This window comes from Lissotriton helveticus, chromosome 2_1, assembly GCF_964261635.1.
Source record: "Lissotriton helveticus chromosome 2_1, aLisHel1.1, whole genome shotgun sequence".
In the NCBI taxonomy this organism is placed as follows: domain Eukaryota; kingdom Metazoa; phylum Chordata; class Amphibia; order Caudata; family Salamandridae; genus Lissotriton; species Lissotriton helveticus.
Window position 1 is genome coordinate 1,791,974,142 of NC_136059.1, and position 22,488 is coordinate 1,791,996,629.

General features: G+C 44.7%; 1 protein-coding gene across 2 annotated transcripts in view; it reads right to left on the bottom strand.

Annotated features, from left to right (window-relative positions):
• Positions 1-22,488, bottom strand: part of ZGRF1 (zinc finger GRF-type containing 1) — an 829,426-nt gene that overhangs the window by 714,788 nt on the left and 92,150 nt on the right. For both annotated transcript variants that reach the window (XM_078676730.1, XM_078676729.1), the window contains exon 5: positions 16,308-16,496. In XM_078676730.1, the coding sequence (XP_078532856.1) occupies positions 16,308-16,496 (189 nt within the window). The remainder of the gene's footprint in view (positions 1-16,307; positions 16,497-22,488) is intronic.

Genomic DNA, 22,488 nt, shown 5'->3' on the forward strand with positions numbered 1-22,488 from the left:
GGAGACAGTTCTTCGTCATCCAACAGGCCACCTCCTTTAGGGTTTTCTGAAATTTCGGGGCTTCAACCGCAGGGTCCCCATTTAGTGCAACCGCTAGCTGGGTGTCGTTGGCGTACGACACCATGGTTAAACCACAGTTTTTTGCAATAGTGGCTAGCGGCTGCACGTATAAATTAAAAAGAGTCGGGCTGAGTGCCGAGCCCTGCGGGACCCCTTGGGAGATGTTGCGTGAGGCAGATTCAAATGGGGGGGTGGATACTTTGAAGGTGCGTCCAGATAAAAAGGAACGAAACCATTCTAGTGCGGTATTCTCTACACCGGCCTCTTGTAGTCGTTGAAGAAGGATGGGATGCGAGACAGTGTCGAAAGCGGCACTGAGATCCAACAGGATCAGTGCCGCCGTCTGTCCTGCGTCTATCAACTTCCACAAATGCTCCACCATGGCCAACAAAGCAGTTTCCGTGCTATGGCCTGTACGGAAACCATTGTGGGATGGATCTAGAATGCCTGAGTTTTGAAGATGGTTAGACAGGATTTTGTTGGCATGTGCCTCCGCAAGTTTGGATACCCACGGGAGGAGGGAGATGGGTCGGTAATGTTCAGGCTTTAAAGGGTCCAAGGTGGGCTTTTTTAAAATAGGGATAACCGTAGCTTGTTTCCATTTACTGGGAACAGTCCCGGACTCAAAGGATAGCCCAATTAGATCGAGCACAGGAGGCAAACAAATCTCGGCGAATTCATTGAATTGTGCAGGACTTAGGGGGTCAGCGGGTGAGCCTGATTTAACTTTTATAGTAAGGGCTTTAAACTCTTCCTGAGATGGCTTAGGTATAAGCGAGAGAGATCTGGTGATCGTGGGATTGCTTCCTAAGTTAGTTATAGGTACAGTTTGTGGGGGGAATGATCGATAGATCGCCTCGACTTTCTCTACAAAGAAGGCCGCTAGCGTTTCGCAGTGATTTAAAGAGCGTTTTTCTATTGCCGCCGTTTTCTTGCTGATGAGATCTTTACAGACCTTAAAGATGAGTTTTGTCGGATTAGGGCTATTCTTAAACTCCTCGGAGTAGAACGTGGCTCGGGCTTTACACATGGCTCGATGGTATGCTTTAATACTAGTCAAGTAAGTCTGCTTGAGGTTGGGATCATAAGACTTACGCCAGGTTCTTTCTGCTCGTTTGCAGGCAGTCTTAAGAAGCCTAAGGGAGTCATCGTACCACGGACTAGAAGGACCAGGTCGAACTTTACTCCACCTAGCGGGGATTAGGGAGTCCAAGGCTAGGGTCAGCCACTCACAGAAGTGGTCATATCCCTGCGAGGCATCTTTAGGAGGGTCAAGAGGATGCGATGACAGAAGCTGATAGAAGTCGGCCAATCTCAATTTTCTCCAAGGCCGCTTAAAGATCGGTGGAGTGGAGTTCTTAAAAGGAGAGATGTTGCATATTAGCTGAACTTCTATTAGGTGGTGATCTGTCCAGGCCATGGGTCTGGGTGGGAGAGTGGTAACATTGTGAAGATTCGTCAGAAAGGGATCGAGGATATGCCCGCCCACATGAGTCTGACGATTAATGAGCTGATACAGCTGTAGAGCCTCAAGATCTGCAAGGAAGCTACTAGCGGTAGTGGAGAGTGGAGTATCTAGGTGAAGGTTGAGATCACCTATGATGCTAAAGTTGGCTGATCTAAGGGCCAACGAGGAGACCACATCGGGAAGGGCGAGCCGGAAGGCGGCGTCCGGGCCGGGGGGTCTGTAGATGAGTAATCCAGAGATGGTAAGTTGGGGATGTATGGAAATTGCAAAATGGGCACTTTCACATCCAGCTATGGGAATGGTATTCCATGAGCATGGGTAGCATGATCTAGTTACAGCCGCAATTCCGCCACCTCGTGAGTTGCGGTTCAAAGTATACATGACATATTCATCAGGAAGCGCAAGGTTAATAGCTGCTGTGGCATCGTCGTGAAGCCATGTTTCTGTTAAAAAGAAAATATCAGGCTGTTCGTCTGTAAGTATAGTAAAGACATCTAAGTGGTGGCAGACCAAGGATCTAACATTAAGATGTAGTATTTTAAGTGTAGTCTGTTGGCTAGTAACAATAGGGGGGTTCACACTTAGAGATGACTGTATAGGCTGTAAGTCCGCAATGGGTAGGGGCAGCGGAAGTTCAAAAGAGCACGTAGGGCATTGGACCGGCCCACAGAGAGGATCAAGAGCTCCATGAACACAAGAGCTTACCTTGGGACGGAGACGAGTGAGGACATCACTGGATAACATAGTGGGGAATGTCCAGGGAGCCCTGCCCTAGCCCTGCCTAAGCGCTGACGAGCGCAGACGGGCAGAACTCTGGCTTGACTCCGGCGCGACTATGGCGCGCCCGCTGTACGCGTCCGCTGCACGGAGCAATGGCCGTTTATTTTTATACTCAACCCTATCAAAGATGGCCGCCGCCGTCTCTTCGACCGTGCCCCCGATGAGTCAGCCCTGAATCGGCTGGTCACCCAGGGGAGGAGGCAGAGGAGCGAAAATGCAGCGCTCAATCCTGTGAGTTTTGTCAAGATTTAAAATTAGGCTAAAAGCGGCAGTGCCTCCACCCTCAGTCGGTGGAGACAAGCAGCGAGATAATTCCGCGCGTGCAGGCAGGGGGGGGTAGGACACAGAGGATAAACACAGGAACAAAGTAAAATCAGCTTAAAAGAGTTAAAAGAAGTAGCAGCCCGGCTCAAGCCTCAGGCATCAATGGAATATATATGATATATATATATATATATATATATCTATATATGTGGGACGATAGGCAGCACGATTGTGCTGCAATTGCCGATCCACGGCTAGATTTAAGCTTTTGGGAATTGTGTGTAATATGCTGTTACATGCCCCTTTTGAAACTTACTTGCAGTATGTAAACTGTGTGAGAAAAACATTCTCTAAGATGGCGCCCGTATGAGAATACGAGGCACAGTCCCTTGTTTATGTTAATTCCCGACAACTCTTGCGCTTTTAAAAATGGTGCTGCGAAATGCATTCTCGTTTGTTTAAATAAAGTTTGGCGTTCAACGCTTTGTGACCCCGCGAGTGCTGTGTGTCTCTTTTGGGCAGGATTCAGAAGGACACTCTTTGGAGCTTAATTTTGGCGCGGTACACCGCCGCGCTACAGCACCCGCCTTTGGAGTGACTCGCTATTGGTGTAACTTTGGAGCGGAATATATATATGTATATCCAACAATTTTTACACCATGTGGAAAAGGCCTCTCAAAATGGAAAATACATCCAAAGATGGAGGGGCATCAGGTGCAGCTCAGATCTGGTTCCACGATTGTCCAAGCCAAACTCGTTTCTGGCTACACGCCCTTGTTCACTGGCAAAGTAAGGAAACACAAGTGAGTTGCAGTCACCTTTTTACTTTGGATGTATTTTCCATTTCGAGAGGCCTATTCCACATGGTGTAAAAATTGTTGGATTTGTATCGGCTGGCCCCGGCCGAGGAAAAGGCCTGCAGCGGAAAGGCAGATCAAGAGACCACGATCACGTGGTTCTCAATGATAAATTGGTTTCCTGTTGTAAGGCAGAGATATGGCATGGGTGATGGCATGGACTGTGTTGCCAAACCCACTTGGGATTTTATTAATTATAATTAGAGGCACAATGTGAAGCCCACCGAGGTAAAACAGAATTGCAGGACTACCAAGCACAGAATACCTTGCGATTGGGCAGGCTGGATTTGATTAAAAAGGTGACTGCAACTCACTTGTGTTTCCTTCACTTTGCCAGTGAACAAGGGCGTGTAGCCCGAAACGCGTTTGGCGCGGACATTTGTAACACCAGATCGGAGCCGCACCGAATGCCCCTGCAACTTTGGATGTATTTTCCATTTCGAGAGGCCTTTTCCACTTGGTGTAAAAATTGTTGGATTTGTATTGGCTGGCCCCGGTCGAGGAAAAGGGTCACTGCGGAAAGGTGGATCAAGAGACCCCGATCGCGTGGTTCTTAATGACGAATTGATTTCCTGTTGTAAGGCAGAGATATGGCAGGGGTAATAGGATGGACTGTGTTGCCAAACCCACTTGGGATTTTATTCATTATAATTAGAGGCACAATGTAAAGCCCACCGAGGTAAAACAGATTTGCAGGACTACCAAGCACAGAATGCCTTGCGATTGGGTGGGGCTGAATTTGAATAAAAAGATGACTGCAACTCACTTGTGTTTCCTTACTTTGCCAGTGAACAAGGGCGTGTAGCCTGAACCGCGTTTGGCTTGGACAATCGTGGCACCAGACCTGAGCCACACCTGATGCCCCTGCACCTTTGGATGTATTTTCCATTTCGAGAGGCCTTTTCCACATGGTGTAAAAATTGTTGGAGATATATATATGTATATATATATATATATTCACTGAAAAAACCATAGGTTATACACCATATATAGTTAGGAATTAGCATTTAAAAAACCTTATTTTACTCACACAAAACCATTGAAATTCCATATATAGTTAGTTGCACTAACTATATATCGCGCACCCGCAATCCACTGCTGATCATGTCACATATTACATCATTCATGACATGGTCAGTGACATCACTGATGACATCACTGATGACATCTCAAATGACATCACTGATGACAACATGCAGTGACTGTATTTTTCTGTAAAGTTAAAATATGTCTTGAGTGGATGTATAAGTGTCTGGATGAAGGATTTAGTAGGTGCATGACTGACTGTATGAGTGAGTGATTAAATGTGTCTCACTGAATGCATGGGTTAGTGACTAAACTGTCTTAATTTGTGCATCATTATGTCTGTTGTTCTGTAAACTGCTGCATGTGTTGATCATTAGCTATACGAGAGGCTATATGTGTTATTAATTGGTTGCCCAAGTATTTCTATGGGAGATTGAGTTTGTGTGGGGGTGGCTGGAAGGTGTGTGACTCTATGCATAGATGTGTGAGCAGTTTATTCACTAGGTGTATGAGTTCAAGAGTGCATGTGGAAACAGCTACATGGGCAGTTGACTGTGTGCATGAGTGTATTGATGAGTGAATGGATATCTCAATGCTACATGTCATAGTAAGTACATATGTAAAACACAGTACATGTGAGAGTTGGCATATATAAATAACTGTGCATGAGAGCCACTGAATGAGTGAGTGGTTGTATCGATCATTGTGAACTTGTATCAGGGATTGTATAAGAGAGTAAATATGTGTTAGTATATGTTTCAATAAGTAAGGTGTGTTTAACTGTATAGTTGAAGAAATGGAGGTGAGATTGTTTCTTTGCATGACTGACTGGGTGTGTGAGTAACTCCATGGATGAGTGGCAGTGTGTGAGTGTCTGTTTACACTGAGTGTATCTAAGGTTATATTAGAGTCTGAAGAGGTTTATCGTATTAGCACAAGAATGATGTCAAATGAGATGTCATCAGTGATGTCATCAGTGATGTCATTTGAGATGTCATCAGTGATGTCATCAGTGATGTCACTGACCATGTCATGAATGATGTAATATGTGACATGATCAGCAGTGGATTGCGGGTGCGCGATATATAGTTAGTGCAACTAACTATATATGGAATTTCAATGGTTTTGTGTGAGTAAAATAAGGTTTTTTAAATGCTAATTCCTAACTATATATGGTGTATAACCTATGGTTTTTTCAGTGAATTTTCAAGGTTTTGTAAATGCTAATTCCTAACTATATATAGTCTATAACCTATGGTTTTTTCAGTGAATTTCAATGGTTTTTTAATAGCAAATATCATAAGCTGTCGAATGTCAAGTACGTGGTAAGTAAAAACATTTTCGTGTTTATGCACACTGATCTGCTTTGAATACTGCCCCCCACCCCTCATTTCTATTAGGAGTACTCTCTCTTTGCAGATAGTGAAGGGTAGTTAACGCAGCCCTTTGCCCCCTTTGTAATACGTCGTGCCTGCTTCTCTCTCCATTTGATTGATTGTTCTCTTTGGTTCATTCTCTATTTACAAACAAGCACAGAGTCGCAATACTCTGTTTAGTCTTTGCAGATAGCGAAAAATCGTGTAAAAAAACAAAAGGAATCGAGCAAAATCAGTAGGCCACTAATGGGATCTCTTTTTGACCTCGCTAAAATAGAAACATTAGGAACAACCTGTTGAAAATAGCAATGCGTATGTACATAAGCGGCGTTCATTTGTGTTCACAGTACCCCTTGTTGATTGTTTCAATCGAGCATTGAATTGTTCGAAGTTAATTCTCTTAAGGATCTTCTCTACCTGCAAACGAGGAAGAATAGGAATATTCTCTCTCCCTTTGCAGATAGTGAAGGGTAGGTAACGCAAGCCTTTAACACGTCGTACCTATTTCATTCCTCATTGATTGATTGATTGTCCGAACATTGACTGTTTGGGAATTAGTTATTTTTGGAGGTATTCCCTGTTTGCATATAAACGTAGGAAAATCTTTGCAAGTAGTGAAAGGGTACGTAATGCGGACCTTTCTCCCCCGTTGTAATCTGTCATGCCTATCTACTCCCCACTGATTGATGCACCTTTTTCACCCGGACCATTTACTAGAGATACGTCATCTGGCCCGACCAGAGAGCACCCCTAGTGAAAAGGACATATGCAATAATAACGAAGTGATCACTGTATCCTGTTAACAGAAACTTTACCATGAAACAACCTGGAAAGAAAAAAATAGGAAAACGAAAATCAGTAGGCCACTGATGAACATGAACTTTTATTAAACAACAAACAAAGAAACGATAACATAACGTAATGATAAAACCTATTAATGTCCTAGAAACAAGAAAACGTTAAACTATGCCAGTGGTGAGAGACCAGAAAAACAGTCCGAGAAACCAAATCCGAGAAACCAAATCACCCCTCGCTGTCCCAACTCATGCACTCTGAAAGTTCAAAGTTTTGAGGAGTGCTTGTAACATTGTCTGAAGCCTATTTGCAATTGCTTCATCTTCACTATTCTTAAAGTAAGTGGGGGCTGTTGTGATGCGGTGCCACCCTGAACCGCTTGACGGAGGCCCCCGAGGGACGGTGTCATGTCGCGGACTCGGAGGGGGCGCTTGGCTCCGGCCCCCTCCCCAAGTCGTGTTGCCCTGGTGTGGCCTGAGATCGCCCCCGACATAGGTGGCCGGCTCCCGGGGTCAAGCGGAACTTTTTTCCTTTTGGTGACTCTTCCATTCTTCACCTTGTCCCACAATCCGTTTCACCTAAAGACACGCTGTAGTGGGGCACCCCTTTTCCGTTTCATTTGCCATTCAGCCCGCTTTTGCTACACTGTGCCTCTTCCGCTATTCAGCTGTTTACCGCCCGCTCTTTCGACTACAGCGTCTCGCTCACCATGTACTTGAGTTGCTCCCGCTCTTGCGGCGCAGCGATAGGCGGCTGCCACAGGACTCTCAAAATGGCGGCCATCTCTTCAGATTTGGGCGTGGTCCACTAAAATGGGCCTGCGACACCTTGGAACTCGGACGCTTGTCTGCTAGAGCTTGGGCTCCATTCTCGAAAGCGTCCCCTCATCCTTGAAGATTCTACAAAAGTCTTGGGGGGCCCCCGACTCCCGCAGGCTTCTGGTGGGGAGCGCCTAGCATGATTGCTCGTGGAATGGCCACGACGGAGCTACGAAATGGTGGTGCTCTCATGCTAACGCCAGCTTCAGTCTGAAACATCCAGAAACACTGTAGACTACCAATTCGATCAGTTCCGGTAGCGCTCCAACGTGACCCGGTAGAGAAGAACTTGCCCTCCCCTCTTTGACTGATGGTTCTTGTTGCCTGTCCCTTCTGTTGTCATTTAACAGAACTATTTAGCCTGCTGAAAGGGGTTGTGTGCCGTCCGCTGGTTGGTGGAGACATTTTCACTATATTCTGGACCTGCGTTGTCGCGTAATGCGTCATATGACGCGCCGCGTTAGAAAGTTTAATAAATTATTAAACACAATAAACAATCCTTAAAAAATAAAAGTCTATCATTCATTTTTCATTGCAGTACGCTGCCCAGAAAGCTTCCCGGTTCCCGGACCGGGCGCTACCCACGCAAAAAAACAAAAAAAAAATTATTTTTTTTTGCCCCGCGGGGCCGTTTTAAAGCCTCCACATTAAACCTAGGGGGTCAGGGAGGATCTACTATGCCCCCTTATGGTTATTTGCCCCTTTGTTTTGGCCTCCTCTTGTCTCTCGATCCTACCGAGAGACAAGATGGCGGCAGCTACGGACTTTTTGGAATGTTGACAGACGCCAGAGAACCAATCAGCTTCGCTTCACAAAGCTCCGTTGCGCGAAAGGTACGCGTCCTGGAGCGCTGCCCGGTCCGCTGCTACAGATATATATCTTTTTTTAAACGTTAATTTCTCAAAATCCACTGGAGCACATATATTGAGACCTACAAAAGGCACATCGGGCTACCAGTCCCTACAATTTTGCCAAGTTTCGTGCAAATCTATTCAGCCGTTCGGGCTAAAAGTGAGGCTAACCGCCCTATGGAAAAATCAATGTTAAAAACACGTTTTGGGACCCCCCTTTTTTCTCGGCCCCCCCTTGACGAAACCCCCCCAAATTTTCAGGGGCTGCTCAGAAACAAAATGTGCCATTTTCCTGAAAATTTCAGCCAATTCCGTCCACAAACGCCAAAGTTATTAGACATAGAATTTTCAAAAAACCCATAGGGAAAAAATCCTAACTATATATACCTACTGGCGACCGCCAGTAGGTAATATATATATATATATATATATATATATATATATATATATATTACCTACTGGCGATAGCCAGTAGGTATATATAGTTAGGATTTTTTTCCTATGGGATTTTTGAAAATTCTATGTCGAATAACGTTGGCGTTTGAGGACAGAATTGGCTGAAATTTTCAGGAAAATGGAACATTTTGTTTCTGAGCAGCCCCTGAAAATTTGGGGGGGTTTCGTCAAGGGGGGGCCGAGAAAAAAGGGGGGTCCCAAAACGTGTTTTTCCCATGCAATTTTCCATAGGGCGGTTGGCCTCACTTTTAGCCTGAACGGCTGAATGGATTTACACCAAACTTGGCAAAATTGTAGGGACTGGTAGCCCGATGTGCCTTTGCTATGTCTCAAGATATAGGCTCCAGTGGTTTTTACGAAAATTAACTTTGAAAAATATATATTGGGCTACATTGGGCTATATATATGTTGGAGCCCAAATGTAGCCCAATGTAGCCCAAAGATGGCCACCAGAGACAAAAAAAACAAATGTAGCCCAAATATCAGCCAGATGTAGCCCAACTATAGCCCAATGACAGAATGTCCCAGAGTGTTCTAAAGAACAACTAGAGTGCTAACAGTCCTACTTATTACAAAGGTATGGCACACCGGAAGCCATCTTGATTGGAATAAAGTGGTAACTCTTAAAACATTTAATTTAAAAAGGAACAAAATGAGGGGGTTCATTTTGCCATAGAAAGTATGATTAGCGAATATATGACGAAATCCCGCATGTACTATTAGGCTGCAAATTAAAATAACGAAAACTTTTAGAACGAATATGCCTTTAGCATACACTAAACAACTAAACTACCCTAAACCCTAAAACACTACCCCCAGCATGACCCTACACTACACAAACAGTACAACACTACCCTAAACCCTAAAACACTACCCCCAGCATGACCCTACACTACACAAACACTACAACACTACCCTAAACCCTAAAACACTACCCCCAGCATGACCCTACACTACGCAAACACTACAACACTACCCAAAACCCTAAAACACTACACCCCAGCATGACCCTACACTACGCAAACACTACAACACTACCCTAAACCCTAAACCCTAAAACACTACCCCCAGCATGACCCTACACTACACAAACACTACAACACAACCCTAAACCCTAAAACACTACCCCCAGCATGACCCTACACTACGCAAACACTACAACACAACCCTAAACCCTAAAACACTACCCCCAGCATGACCCTACACTACGCAAACACTACAACACTACCGTAAACCCTAAAACACTACCCCCAGCATGACCCTACACTACGCAAACACTACAACACTACCCAAAACCCTAAAACACTACACCCCAGCATGACCCTACACTACGCAAACACTACAACACTACCCTAAACCCTAAAACACTACCCCCAGCATGACCCTACACTACGCAAACACTACAACACTACCCAAAACCCTAAAACACTACACCCCAGCATGACCCTACACTACGCAAACACTACAACACTACCCTAAACCCTAAAACACTACCCCCAGCATGACCCTGCACTACGCAAACACTACAACACTACCCTAAACCCTAAAACACTACCCCCAGCATGACCCTACACTACGCAAACACTACAACACTACCCTAAACCCTAAAACACTACCCCCAGCATGACCCTACACTACGCAAACACTACAACACTACCCAAAACCCTAAAACACTACCCCCAGCATGACCCTACACTACGCAAACACTACAACACTACCCAAAACCCTAAAACACTACCCCCCAGCATGACCCTACACTACGCAAACACTACAACACTACCCAAAACCCTAAAACACTACTCCCAGCATGACCCTACACTACGCAAACACTACAACACTACCCAAAACCCTAAAACACTACCCCCAGCATGACCCTACACTACGCAAACACTACAACACTACCCAAAACCCTAAAACACTACACCCCAGCATTACCCTACACTATGCAAACACTACAACACTACCCAAAACCCTAAAACACTACACCCCAGCATGACCCTACACTACGCAAACACTACAACACTACCCAAAACACTAAAACACTACCCCCAGCATGACCCTACACTACGCAAACACTACAACACTACCCAAAACCCTAAAACACTACCCCCAGCATGACCCTACACTACGCAAACACTACAACACTACCCTAAACCCTAAAACACTACACCCCAGCATGACCCTACACTACGCAAACACTACAACACTACCCAAAACCCTAAAACACTACCCCCAGCATGACCCTACACTACGCAAACACTACAACACTATCCTAAACCCTAAAACACTACGCCCAGCATGACCCTACACTACGCAAACACTACAACACTACCCTAAACCCTAAAACACTAGCCCCAGCATGACCCTACACTACGCAAACACTACAACACAACCCTAAACCCTAAAACACTACCCCCAGCATGACCCTACACTACGCAAACACTACAACACTACCCTAAACCCTAAAACACTACCCCCAGCATGACCCTACACTACGCAAACACTACAACACAACCCTAAACCCTAAAACACTACCCCCAGCATGACCCTACACTAAACAACCACCACAACTCTACACTACACTAACACAACACTACACTACACAACACTACACTACACTACACTACACAATCACTAACCCACGAAAAAATTAACACAAACCCACTTACCTCTCTCGTCATTGTGGTTTTCACAACGCAAATGCATTTACCATACATGCCTTTAAAACGTAATTCTTTGTAAAGGCATGCGCGATAAATGCACATGCGTTTTGAAACAATGCGGGATAATGGTATGCGAGGTCAATGACCTTGTGGGATAATGGTATGCGGACTGAAAGTCTGCGGGATAAAAAATGCGGGAAAATGGCTGCAAACCATGATTAGCAGCAGACTTCCCTGGTGAGCACTAGCTTTACTACAGTGATCTAATGAGCAACTAGAGTGCTAACATTCAGAATTTATGGCAAATGTGTGACACATCTGAATGCCTTCTTGGTAGAACCAAAGTAAACAAGCATTGAAAATGCAATAGATCTCGCCCTCGTTTAAGTTAAAGCCATTCTGTTTGTAATGAGGTGGCTTTTTAGCTTTGCTTTTATTAGTGTTTTTAAAACTTTCATGTAAATAACATGCATATGTATGCATAAATGTATATGTATGCATGCATTTATATTTATATAGATATGCAGATTATATATGTTTATATATGTATATTACCTACTGGCGATAGCCAGTGGGTATATATAGTAAGGATTTTTTCTCTATGGGATTTCTGAAAATTCTATGTCTAATACCTTTGGCGTTTGTGGACGGAATTGGCTGAAATTTTCAGGAAGATGGCAGATTTTGTTTCTGAGCAGCCCCTGAAAATTTGGGGGGGTTTCGTCAAGGGGGGCCAAGAAAAAAGGGGGGTCCCAAAACGCGTTTTTCCCATTCATTTTTCCATAGGGCGGTTGGACTCACTTTTAGCTCGAACGGCTGAATAGATTTACATGAAACTTGGCAAAATTGTAGATATGGTTTGCCTGACGTGCCTTTGCTATGTCTCAATATATGTGCTCCAGTGGATTTTGAGAAATTAACGTTTAAAAAAATATATATATCTGTGACAGCGCTCCGGTTAGCGCCCCGGTTCGCGTACCTGACGCGTAACGGAACTTCGCGAAGCGAAGCTGATTGGCTCTCCGGTGTCTGTCAACATTCTAAACAGTCCGGAGCGGCCGCCATCTTGTCTCTCGGTACGATCGAGAGACAAGATGTGGTGAAAAACGAAGGGGGAAATGAAGGAAAGGGGGCAAGGTAGACCACTCCTGACCCCCTAGGATTGATGAGGGGGATATTAAAGTGCCCCGCGGGGCAAAAAATTAAATTTTTTTTTTTTTGCGATTTTACGCCGTAGAGGCGCGTCCCGGTACGCGAACCGGGCAGCTCACCGGGCAGCTCACCGGGCAGCTCACCGGGCAGCTAACCGGGCAGCTAACCGGCAGCGTAGCTGTCAACATTGTAAACAGTCCGGAGCGGCCGCCATCTTGTCTCTCGGTAGGTTCGAGAGACAAGATGTGGTGAAAAAAGAAGGGGGAAATGAAGGAAAGGGGGCAAGGTAAACCCCTCCTGACCCCCTAGGATTGATGAGGGGGATATTAAAGTCCCCCGTGATTTTTCGCGGTAGAGGCGCTTCCCGGTACGCGAACCGGGCAGCTAACCGGCAGCGTAACGGGAGTCCGCCATCTTGTGTTTTTGGAGCATCCGGTTCGCGTACCGGGTAGCGTCCCGGTAAGCGTAACAAGGGGAAAACCAAGAGAAACAGTAAAAAAAAAATTAAGGGAATAGATTTCCAGCAAACTTGGCAAAATTGTAGGAACTGTTTGTTTGATGTGCCTTTGCAAGGCCTCAAGATATGTGCACGTGTGGATTTTGTCTAATTAAGGTTAAAAAATATATATATATCTGTAAGCGTGCTCCGGCACGCTTACGTTACGGGTTTTGTTTGCGCTGCAGAGCCGATACGTCACGGTTATGCGACGCGCCATGAGGCGTCTCACGTGGCTACGTGATACGTCACGTAATAAAGAATATATTTTACAGCTATAGAAATTAGCTTTTAAAAAACCAATGAAATTCACTGAAAAAACCATAGGTTATAGACCATATATAGTTAGGAATTTGCATTTACAAAACCTTGAAAATTCACTGAAAAAACCATAGGTTAGAGACCATATATAGTTAGCTGGACATTTTATTGACATAAAACCAATGAAATTCCATATATAGTTAGTTGCACTAACTATATATCGCGCACCCGCAATCCACTGCTGATGATGTCACATATTACATCGTTCATGACATGGTCAGTGACATCACTGATGACATCACTGATGACATCTCAAATGACATCACTGATGACATCACTGATGACATCTCAAATGACATCACTGATGACATCATGACACACCAATACCAGTTACTACATACGCACTCACTGATTCCTACGTCTACACACACATTCACTCATTCACCCATACAATCACTCATACATACAGTCACTCATTATTACAACACTATCATATGCACTCATACACCTATGCAGACACTCACACACTGCCACTCATCCATGGAGTTACTCACACACCTAGTCAGTCCTGTAAAGAATCAATCACACTTCCATTTCCTCATCTATACAGTTAAACACAGAACACCATACTTCAGTGACATCACTGATGACATCACTGATGACATCTCAAATGACATCACTGATGACATCATGACACACCAATACCAGTTACTACATACGCACTCACTGATTCCTACGTCTACACACACATTCACTCATTCACCCATACAATCACTCATACATACAGTCACTCATTATTACAACACTATCATATGCACTCATACACCTAGTCAGTCCTGTGAGGAATCAATCACACTTCGATTTCCTCATCTATACAGTTAAACACAGAACACCATACTTTTCACACATATACTAACACATACTTACTCTCTTATACAATCACTGATACAAGTACACATTGATATGCACAGAGTCACACACCTCCCAGCCAGCCACACACACACTCAGTCTTCCATACATCCACTCATTCTTCAATATGTAAAACATATTTAAACTTTACAAAAACACACAGACACTAGATGATGTCATCAGTGATGTCATTTGAGATGTCATCAGTGATGTCATCAGTGATGTCATTTGAGATGTCATCAGTGATGTCATCAGTGATGTCACTGACCATGTCATGAATGATGTAATATGTGACATCATCAGCAGTGGATTGCGGGTGCGCGATATATAGTTAGTGCAACTAACTATATATGGAATTTCATTGGTTTTATGTCAATAAAATGTCCAGCTAACTATATATGGTCTCTAACCTATGGTTTTTTCAGTGAATTTTCAAGGTTTTGTAAATGCAAATTCCTAACTATATATGGTCTATAACCTATGGTTTTTTCAGTGAATTTATATATATATATATATATATACACATATATATACACATGTATATACACATATATATATTTATGTTTAAATTATTTTAAATTTACGTTTTTTTTTTTGGGAGCAGACCCCTCCTTCCGTCTTTTCAAATAATTGTTATTCCCCCCTTTTTAACCTTACCACTCCAATCCTTACCCACCATTAAACAATAAAAATACCCTTATCACCTAATACCCACTCCTAAACCCTAAAGACACCTTTACCACCCTATACCCCTACCCATCACTAAAAATACCCTTACTACCCTATAACCTTAACTGCCTCCAAACCCTATTTCATATATATTGTTTATATAACTAATCACAAAGTGCGATCAGCGTCGTGACCAAGGTGTTTAAACACCAAAACGTGTTGATGTCTCTTCCGCATTCGAGAAAAACAAAAACAAACTGGATTTACACTCAGCATTGGAGTGCCAAGGTTTCCTTACGAGAGAAAGCCAGAAAAGTGATTTGAATCGCAGTGCACGGCGAAACACTGCCTACGAGCACCATTGGTGGTTTGGTAGCCGGGAGGCAACACGCCGAACCCAGGATAGAGATAGATAAAGGCATTATGTCGTAATGCCAGAGTTGTAAAGGCCGTTTCACCTTCTGTGCAAGGTAATGACCGTACAAATGTCTTGGAATGAGCTTGAAGGCCCCAAGGAGCATACACTCCTCCAATTTTCTAATGTTTGGAAAATGAATTGCAATTGACCAGATAAAAGATACCTTTGCAACTTCACTGCTTGAACTAAGACCAACACAAGGAATGCTCAGAAAAGTTGAAGGGATTTACATTTCCAGCAAAAACGTCAACACTGGAGATATTTATTTTGTCCAAGGCCTCCAAAGAAGCAATGAGGTCCAGGCTGAAAAATTAGCAAAATTTCATGATTGGAAGAAAGTTCTGTAAAAATCTTTGGAAATTAGAATGGACTGTCTGGAGCACAACCATTCAGCTGGCTCACCATGCCACAAAAGTACTCTCCACCATGAGCCAATATGAGCATCCAACAAAATACACTAGACAGAATTCTTAACATACAATTAGAATTAGCTACATACATCAAGTAGTTGGCTATCTTGGTACCCCAAAGAGCTTGCCCTCAAGAAACCAACCAACATATTCATTTGCAGGGACATGAGAGTCTACTCTCCTAGATAATGTGTAAGCAGTTGGCATAACTCTTCAACACCAAAATTGTACACCCACAGGCCAATGTTTCGTTAGCAGCTAAATAATTGAGAATACGACCAGAGTAGAATACGTTATCAAAAACTCAAACAGACTCTGGTTTCTGATGGCACCGTCAAAACAATGTGGCAAGTCACTGAAATGCAAAAAGCCCTACCAGGATTTATCAGTGGCAGAATGTACACTATCCAAATGTAAGATTCATAATGCAGATGTCACAAAATTATTGTTTTCAAGGATGTTCATTATCTCGACAGCTAATTAAGAAAGGGATCACAAAGCCTGCTCCTGTACTGCTATACATGAAAAACACACTTATAAGAAAAAGAATTGAACATATTCAAAGGTTTAATTGGTACCGTTGTCTTCCTTTTTAAACCTACAGCCAGCGGACGTGGCATAGGACGGCTTATGGGTTTCAAGTCACTTTTACTTGAAGAAGGCAGCTCTGGTTTCCCACTTGGTTCCCTTGAAACATTAGCACCATTTTTTTGTGCTTCAACTGTGATTAGATACCGATCACTTTCCAGGTCATCCCCAGGACAGAGCTACAAGCAAAAGAATGGTTAATGTAAAATAACAACAATATAATTGTTTCAACCATTGCTTTACAAGTAATACATGATACAATAGTTGTTCCAAAGCATATTAAAAAAACTGTCTAACATTTCAGAAAAAATATCGGATAATAGCGCCAAGACCCAAGAAGAAATGTTATTATACACTCTCAATATTTCAACATTTCAGTGGGAATGTAGCTCATTTAAATGTTTTTTGAAAGGTAAAGCGGTCTATAACCAGTTGTTTCATAATTCATAACTGTCTAGCATTCAAATTAATTTAGTACTGACACGCTTGTATCTACAAGTATTGGTACCCACTGTCATGGGAAAGTAAACAGGTTAATTCAGATATTTTCTCTGATAATAACTAGTGGATCTTTGGTAGAGCAGGTGTTGGGTTTAAAGTCCAACTCGCCTCTCTCAACTGACTGAGTTAGATGGCCAACACATGGCTGTATTTGAGAAAGTCTATGCCATGGATGAAAGTGGAGTTAGGTTTTTGAAATTATTACAAACCTCTAAAAAAAGCTTAAAGACCAGTTTGCTAATCTAAGATCCTTGCATGGCCTCACTGTAGTCTGTCAGCTCTGACCTCTTGTGGCAAAACTGTGACTCACAGACTACCCATTGAGTAGTTGCATCTGAAATCTTGGAGACTTTCATGCAGGTGGACAATCCTGACAGTGCGGGTTTCTCATTGGCTAAAACCTTGGAATAGGCCAGTATATCAAGTACGTAAGAACAGGGAATTCCAAAGTCAAACTCATGATCAATGGTTGCATTTCAACTGTTCCATTGCTGATCTCGGAACCCTCAATTGAACACTATGTTCTCTATTTCTTCCTTCCCTGCTTTGATTTACTGCAAATTGTGCCTAATGCTCATTTTAACAGAATATTATATATTTTTTAATTGCGAGTGCAGCTCTGCTTCACTGATGATTTATTTTATTGAGTCCTTGAAGGAGGAGTTTGCAGATTTAAATTTTCCTTTGATTATTATATTTCTGATTTTAGCCTGTTCTAAAACGTTGCATTGGTTCAATGTTGATGGTCATGGAACCTCTGCTTTCATCCAGAATCTGTAAAGCTGTGCTTTATAAAACCAGTTTCTGCATGGACTCTACTTTCCATGGCCTTGCCTGCGTTACAAGGAGTATCTCCCTCCTGTGCTTCATTCAGCTCTGCCGTAAGTTTTACTTCCTCCTAAACATGCTAAAGTGCAGTGCCTTGCCTTGCACATGCAAGATGATCTATTCTATTCTGTACCATCAGGCATTTTGTTTGTAGCCTGATCATCTTGTGATATTTATACGATTACAAATCATTATATGAAACCCTCAGTAATTACTCCTGAATGATCTTCTTACTTTAGTCCAACTGCCTAGTCTCCAAACATAAGGGAATCTCGGAAACAGCAATATCCTTCTCACTTTGATTGTAAGTGAAGCACACCGACTCATTTCTCCAATTTCCTGTCAATTTTGAACATGACGTCAACCATCTTTTTCAACAGGACAAGTAAAATCTGAGAGAACACCAAAGATAGGTCTGGCACCATGATTTTACAGGCACTGGGGTTTGTCTATCCATTTTTGCATAAGGCTGAGCTTGATAGTGCTGCAGTAACAAAATCTCAAAGAACATAGCAGCGTGAAATTTGAGTCATAATGAGTGTGGGTGTGAGATAAAGGGTTCTAAGAGAAGGGTGAGTGAGTGAGTAAATGATAAAACAAGCTAAGGGACCCACTCACAGTATTTTAACCTGCCAAGGGAACCTATAAATTAAACTTAATTCACCCAAGTATCCCTTAGCTAGTTTTATCATTCACTCACCCTTCTCTTAAAACCCTTTATCTCAAACCCACACTCATCATACGGCAGTACCCGTACCAATAAAAGATATCTGCTAAAGCGACCCATCGAGGGACCCGTAGGGCATTGCAGCACCGGCCCGACGAGGAGCAACGCATGATAATGAAGCATGACATCCCACAGGATGTGTGAGGGCATCAAGAGACAAGACTTAAGCTTGCCTCTAGTATGTGGTCTTTAGACCTAGGCTCCTATTCTCCACTTCTTTTCCTTTTCTCATTTTTGTGGGCGACTATTGTGCCCAGATTTGGAACAGTTACCCTCTGTTTGTATTGAAATTCTTCCTACTTCAAACCTAGCTGTTGCCTCTTTTTCCACAATCCATTATGGTTAGAGCTAGATTTGCTTGAGCTGTCTGAACTGCTGGAACCCCCAGTGACCTTTCCTGGTTGCTTCCCCCATTGGTATTATTTTTATATGGTTCTTTTGTGCCCTGAAGAAGGTCGACCTCGGATTGAGGTCTAAACCGAAAACGTGCACTGGTGCATACTTCGAAATCAGTCAGACCAGGACATTTAGTCCAGTGGAAATTCTGAAATATACAGATGTATATATAAAACAAGGATGTATTATTAACCAACTTTTTCTTTCCCAGTCTATAGAAAATGATATTTTGCTGTTTTTATTGCGGTGCGGTATTCATGTTTGAACGATTAAAGTATGGGAATGGTCTGGTATGATTGTTTGAGAGAATGTGAGTTTGCATGAGATGGTTTGTGGCTTGTTGGTATCCAGTAGTTGCTCAAGGTTTCTTTACACACCAGTGTAAATATTCTGGTTTGTAATTTCTTTCTATTGTCTATACTGCATAAAAAATGTATATATCACAGTAATGTGTTAATAAAAAATAATAAATATGATGTCTTTAATCCTATGAGAAAGATTGAGCTATGAGAAATTGTGTTATTTTGTTTTTGTGTGCTACTTTGCGATTCTTTGCGCTTTCTAATGTATGATTCAATGCACTCTTCACACCCATTTTTTTGGGGCACAGAACCCCAAGTGCAGGCTTCCTTTCCAGTCTATTTGGCCTTTGACTGCCACAAGATCAGGAGGACCCATACCTGTGAGAGGAAGGGAGGCAGTTGCCTATCCTCCAATTGAAGTCTGCATTTTAAGATGATTCCCACTATGTCAAATGACGTAGGTGAGAAATTGGCGCACACACTGGCAGTGCCCGTGTGTGGGAGTCAAGACTGTAAGGAGGCGAGGGAATTATTGACTGTACCCCAGTTGTACAAGAGATTGGGAGGGGAGTTGTTAATGACCCCACAGGAGATCAGCAAGTAAGACTTGCTAGAGGGAGGAGGCGAGGGAGGAGAGTTCGCTGTTGGACAAGGTAAAGGGGGCAGAGAGATAACAATTTACATCAAAATAATGGTAAGCAGTCATTGTCTTCACTTCATATACCACTATGGGGAAAGATGGCTCCATAAACTCCAGATCTACCATTAACTCTAGTGATCAGCAAAATCATATGGAGATGGCTGGTGTTGACCAGCCCAAGATGCCTTGAGGAAAGCCTTTTCTTCTAAAGCACTCTTGCCTTGGGTCAAAAAGTGTAGGTAAGTTAAGAGAAAGTCATGGAGCTTCTTGTGCCTGTGAAAGAGATCACCTCTAAGGTGACTGATTAGAGTGCTGAGAATTACTTCAGCAAATGATAAAACTGTGCTAAATCATCCATTATGCAGTTTTAGGCTAAGGTTGACAGACTTAAAAAGGTCTAGACTCCGCTGAGTTCTCTGCCTTCCAGAAGCGGGTGGATTGAAGGAGTTGTTTGGATTGTTGGACAGGCCCCATGAAGGGCTCGCTCCCTCCCCGCATGACAGGGCCCTGGTCCCGGCCTTCCAGGTACTACCCGCAGAAGCAACACCCAACCCGTCCCCCATGGGACGTCTGCTCCCGGGAATCCCTGTGTCCCTGGCCTGGGCCACCGTCAGCACCCTTGCCCGGACCAGCCGCCATCTTAGACACTGCGCCACGAGGCCGCGTGGCCTCAGCTCGACCCCAACCCCGGGCCTGGCCAGGTCCCGACATCCCGGCACCACCATCCACCCAGGAGGTGAACGGACCACTTGGCAGGTCAATGGGAGTAAGGAGTGTCGATGGCTCTCTCCCGCCAGGTGCCGATCACCCCCAGCCTCCCCGGGCGCTGGCTCCACCCCCCTGCTGGGTGTCTGGACTCCCTCATCCCGGACCTCCCGACCTCCAAGAGCGAGGGTCCGGACATCAAAGAGCGCCAGACCTATAACTGAGGCAGCCCCAGAACAGGAAGGCAGTTGTATCCTGGAGTCGAGAGACACCGCGACGAACTCATCCGTGACGGACTGCTGGCGCTGCCGCAGCCCTGCCTTGTGAACTATTGTCCTGCCTGCTGGCGCTGCCGCGGCCTTCTGCAACCTTCATCCTCATGGGACCTGCTGGCGCTGCCGCGGCCCGTTGTCACCTTCAGCCCCGTGGGACCTGCTGGCGCTGCCGCGGCCCGTTGTAACCTTCATCCTCGTGGGACCTGCTGGCGCTGCCGCGGCCCGTTGCCACCTACGACCTTTTCGGGACCTGCTGGCGCTGCCGCGGCACATTGTAACCTTCATCCTCGTTGGGACCTGCTGGCGCTGCCGCGGCCCGTTGCCACCTACGACCTCTTCGGGACCTGCTGGCGCTGCCGCGGTCTGACCCGTCCGAACACCGAGCTCGAGGATTGTGAGCCATCATCGTTCCACCGCCGTACCTACGGGTACCAAGACTGTCCCGCTACCCCCTTTCCCTACTAGAGACTAGAACTGAGAGGACCACCGTGTCCTGATCTCCTTGTATCATACTGCCTCATTTCAAGAACTGCCTATAAAAGGTATTAATCTGATCTTCGTGTGGTGTCCATCTGTGGGGGGGAAGTTACCTGTCTGTGCGATCGCTGGAGACGGTCCTCACCGGAGGCCTCTCCCCTTGTGCTCGGCCGACCCTCCAGGTCCCCGTCTAACATTGGTGGCCAGCGGCGCGATCCGAACCAACGCGTACCGTACAGACAGTAACTCACCCTACGACTAAAACCACAATGACGACCAAAGAGAGCGGATCGGCAGAGAAGTTCCAGATGGAAAAGCTGGAAGAATACAACCACCGAGAGCTCAAACAATTTTGCATGGACTTAGGCATTGCTACCACCGGGCTAAGCACAAAAGAAGACTTCAAAAACGCCCTAGAGGCCTGGACAGAGACGAATACCGCCACCCCCCGGGACCCCGAAGCCCCGGAAGTCAACACCACCCTGACGGAAGAACGGAGAACAGGCCCCTCCCGAGAAGAGATCCAGGAGCGGGGAAAAAATAGACTACACGAGTTAGACTTGGCACGGCTCAAATTAGACGGAGAATTGAAGCTGGCGGAACAAAAAATAAACTTAGAACACTTACGGCTCAGAGAAGAGCGAGAGGAAAAACAGAGACAGAGGGATCTCGAAGAAAAAAGACTGGCATACGAACACGAGTGCAAACTAGCAGAGATAGAAATGCGCAAACTGAACAAAAACCTAGGGGTGCCCGAGCCACCGCGCTCCCCGGGTACTACCGAGCAGAAGGTCCACATCCCCAAGGATGTGGTCCGAGAATATCACCGAAACGACGACATACAGCAGTGGTTCAAGGCCTATGAGATCGCCATGACTGCCCACCGGGTCGCTCGAAGTGACTGGGGAGCCGGTCTATGGGGGAGATTCGTCAATGAGGGCCGTGATGCCCTGCTGCAGCTTCCGGACCATCAAATGACGTCCTATGACCACAGGAAGGCCGCCCTCCTCAGTCGATATGGGCTTACGCCCGAAATGTACCGCCAGAGGTTCCGCAACTGCACCCGGATCCCAGGTACAACTTGGTTGGAATACGTGAACTATTTCAGCCGGGCCTTCGAGGGATGGATCAAGGGTAACAACGTAACCACTTACGAACAACTCTTCAATCTCATTGTGTGGGAGCACCTCTCCAACAACTGTTTCGTCGAGCTCAGGCAGCACCTCCTCGACAGTAAATTGACTGAACCACGGCAGCTCGCCACCGAGGCGGATCGGTGGGAGAGCACCCGAGTGGCCCGGAGTGGGCCGAACGAGCAGA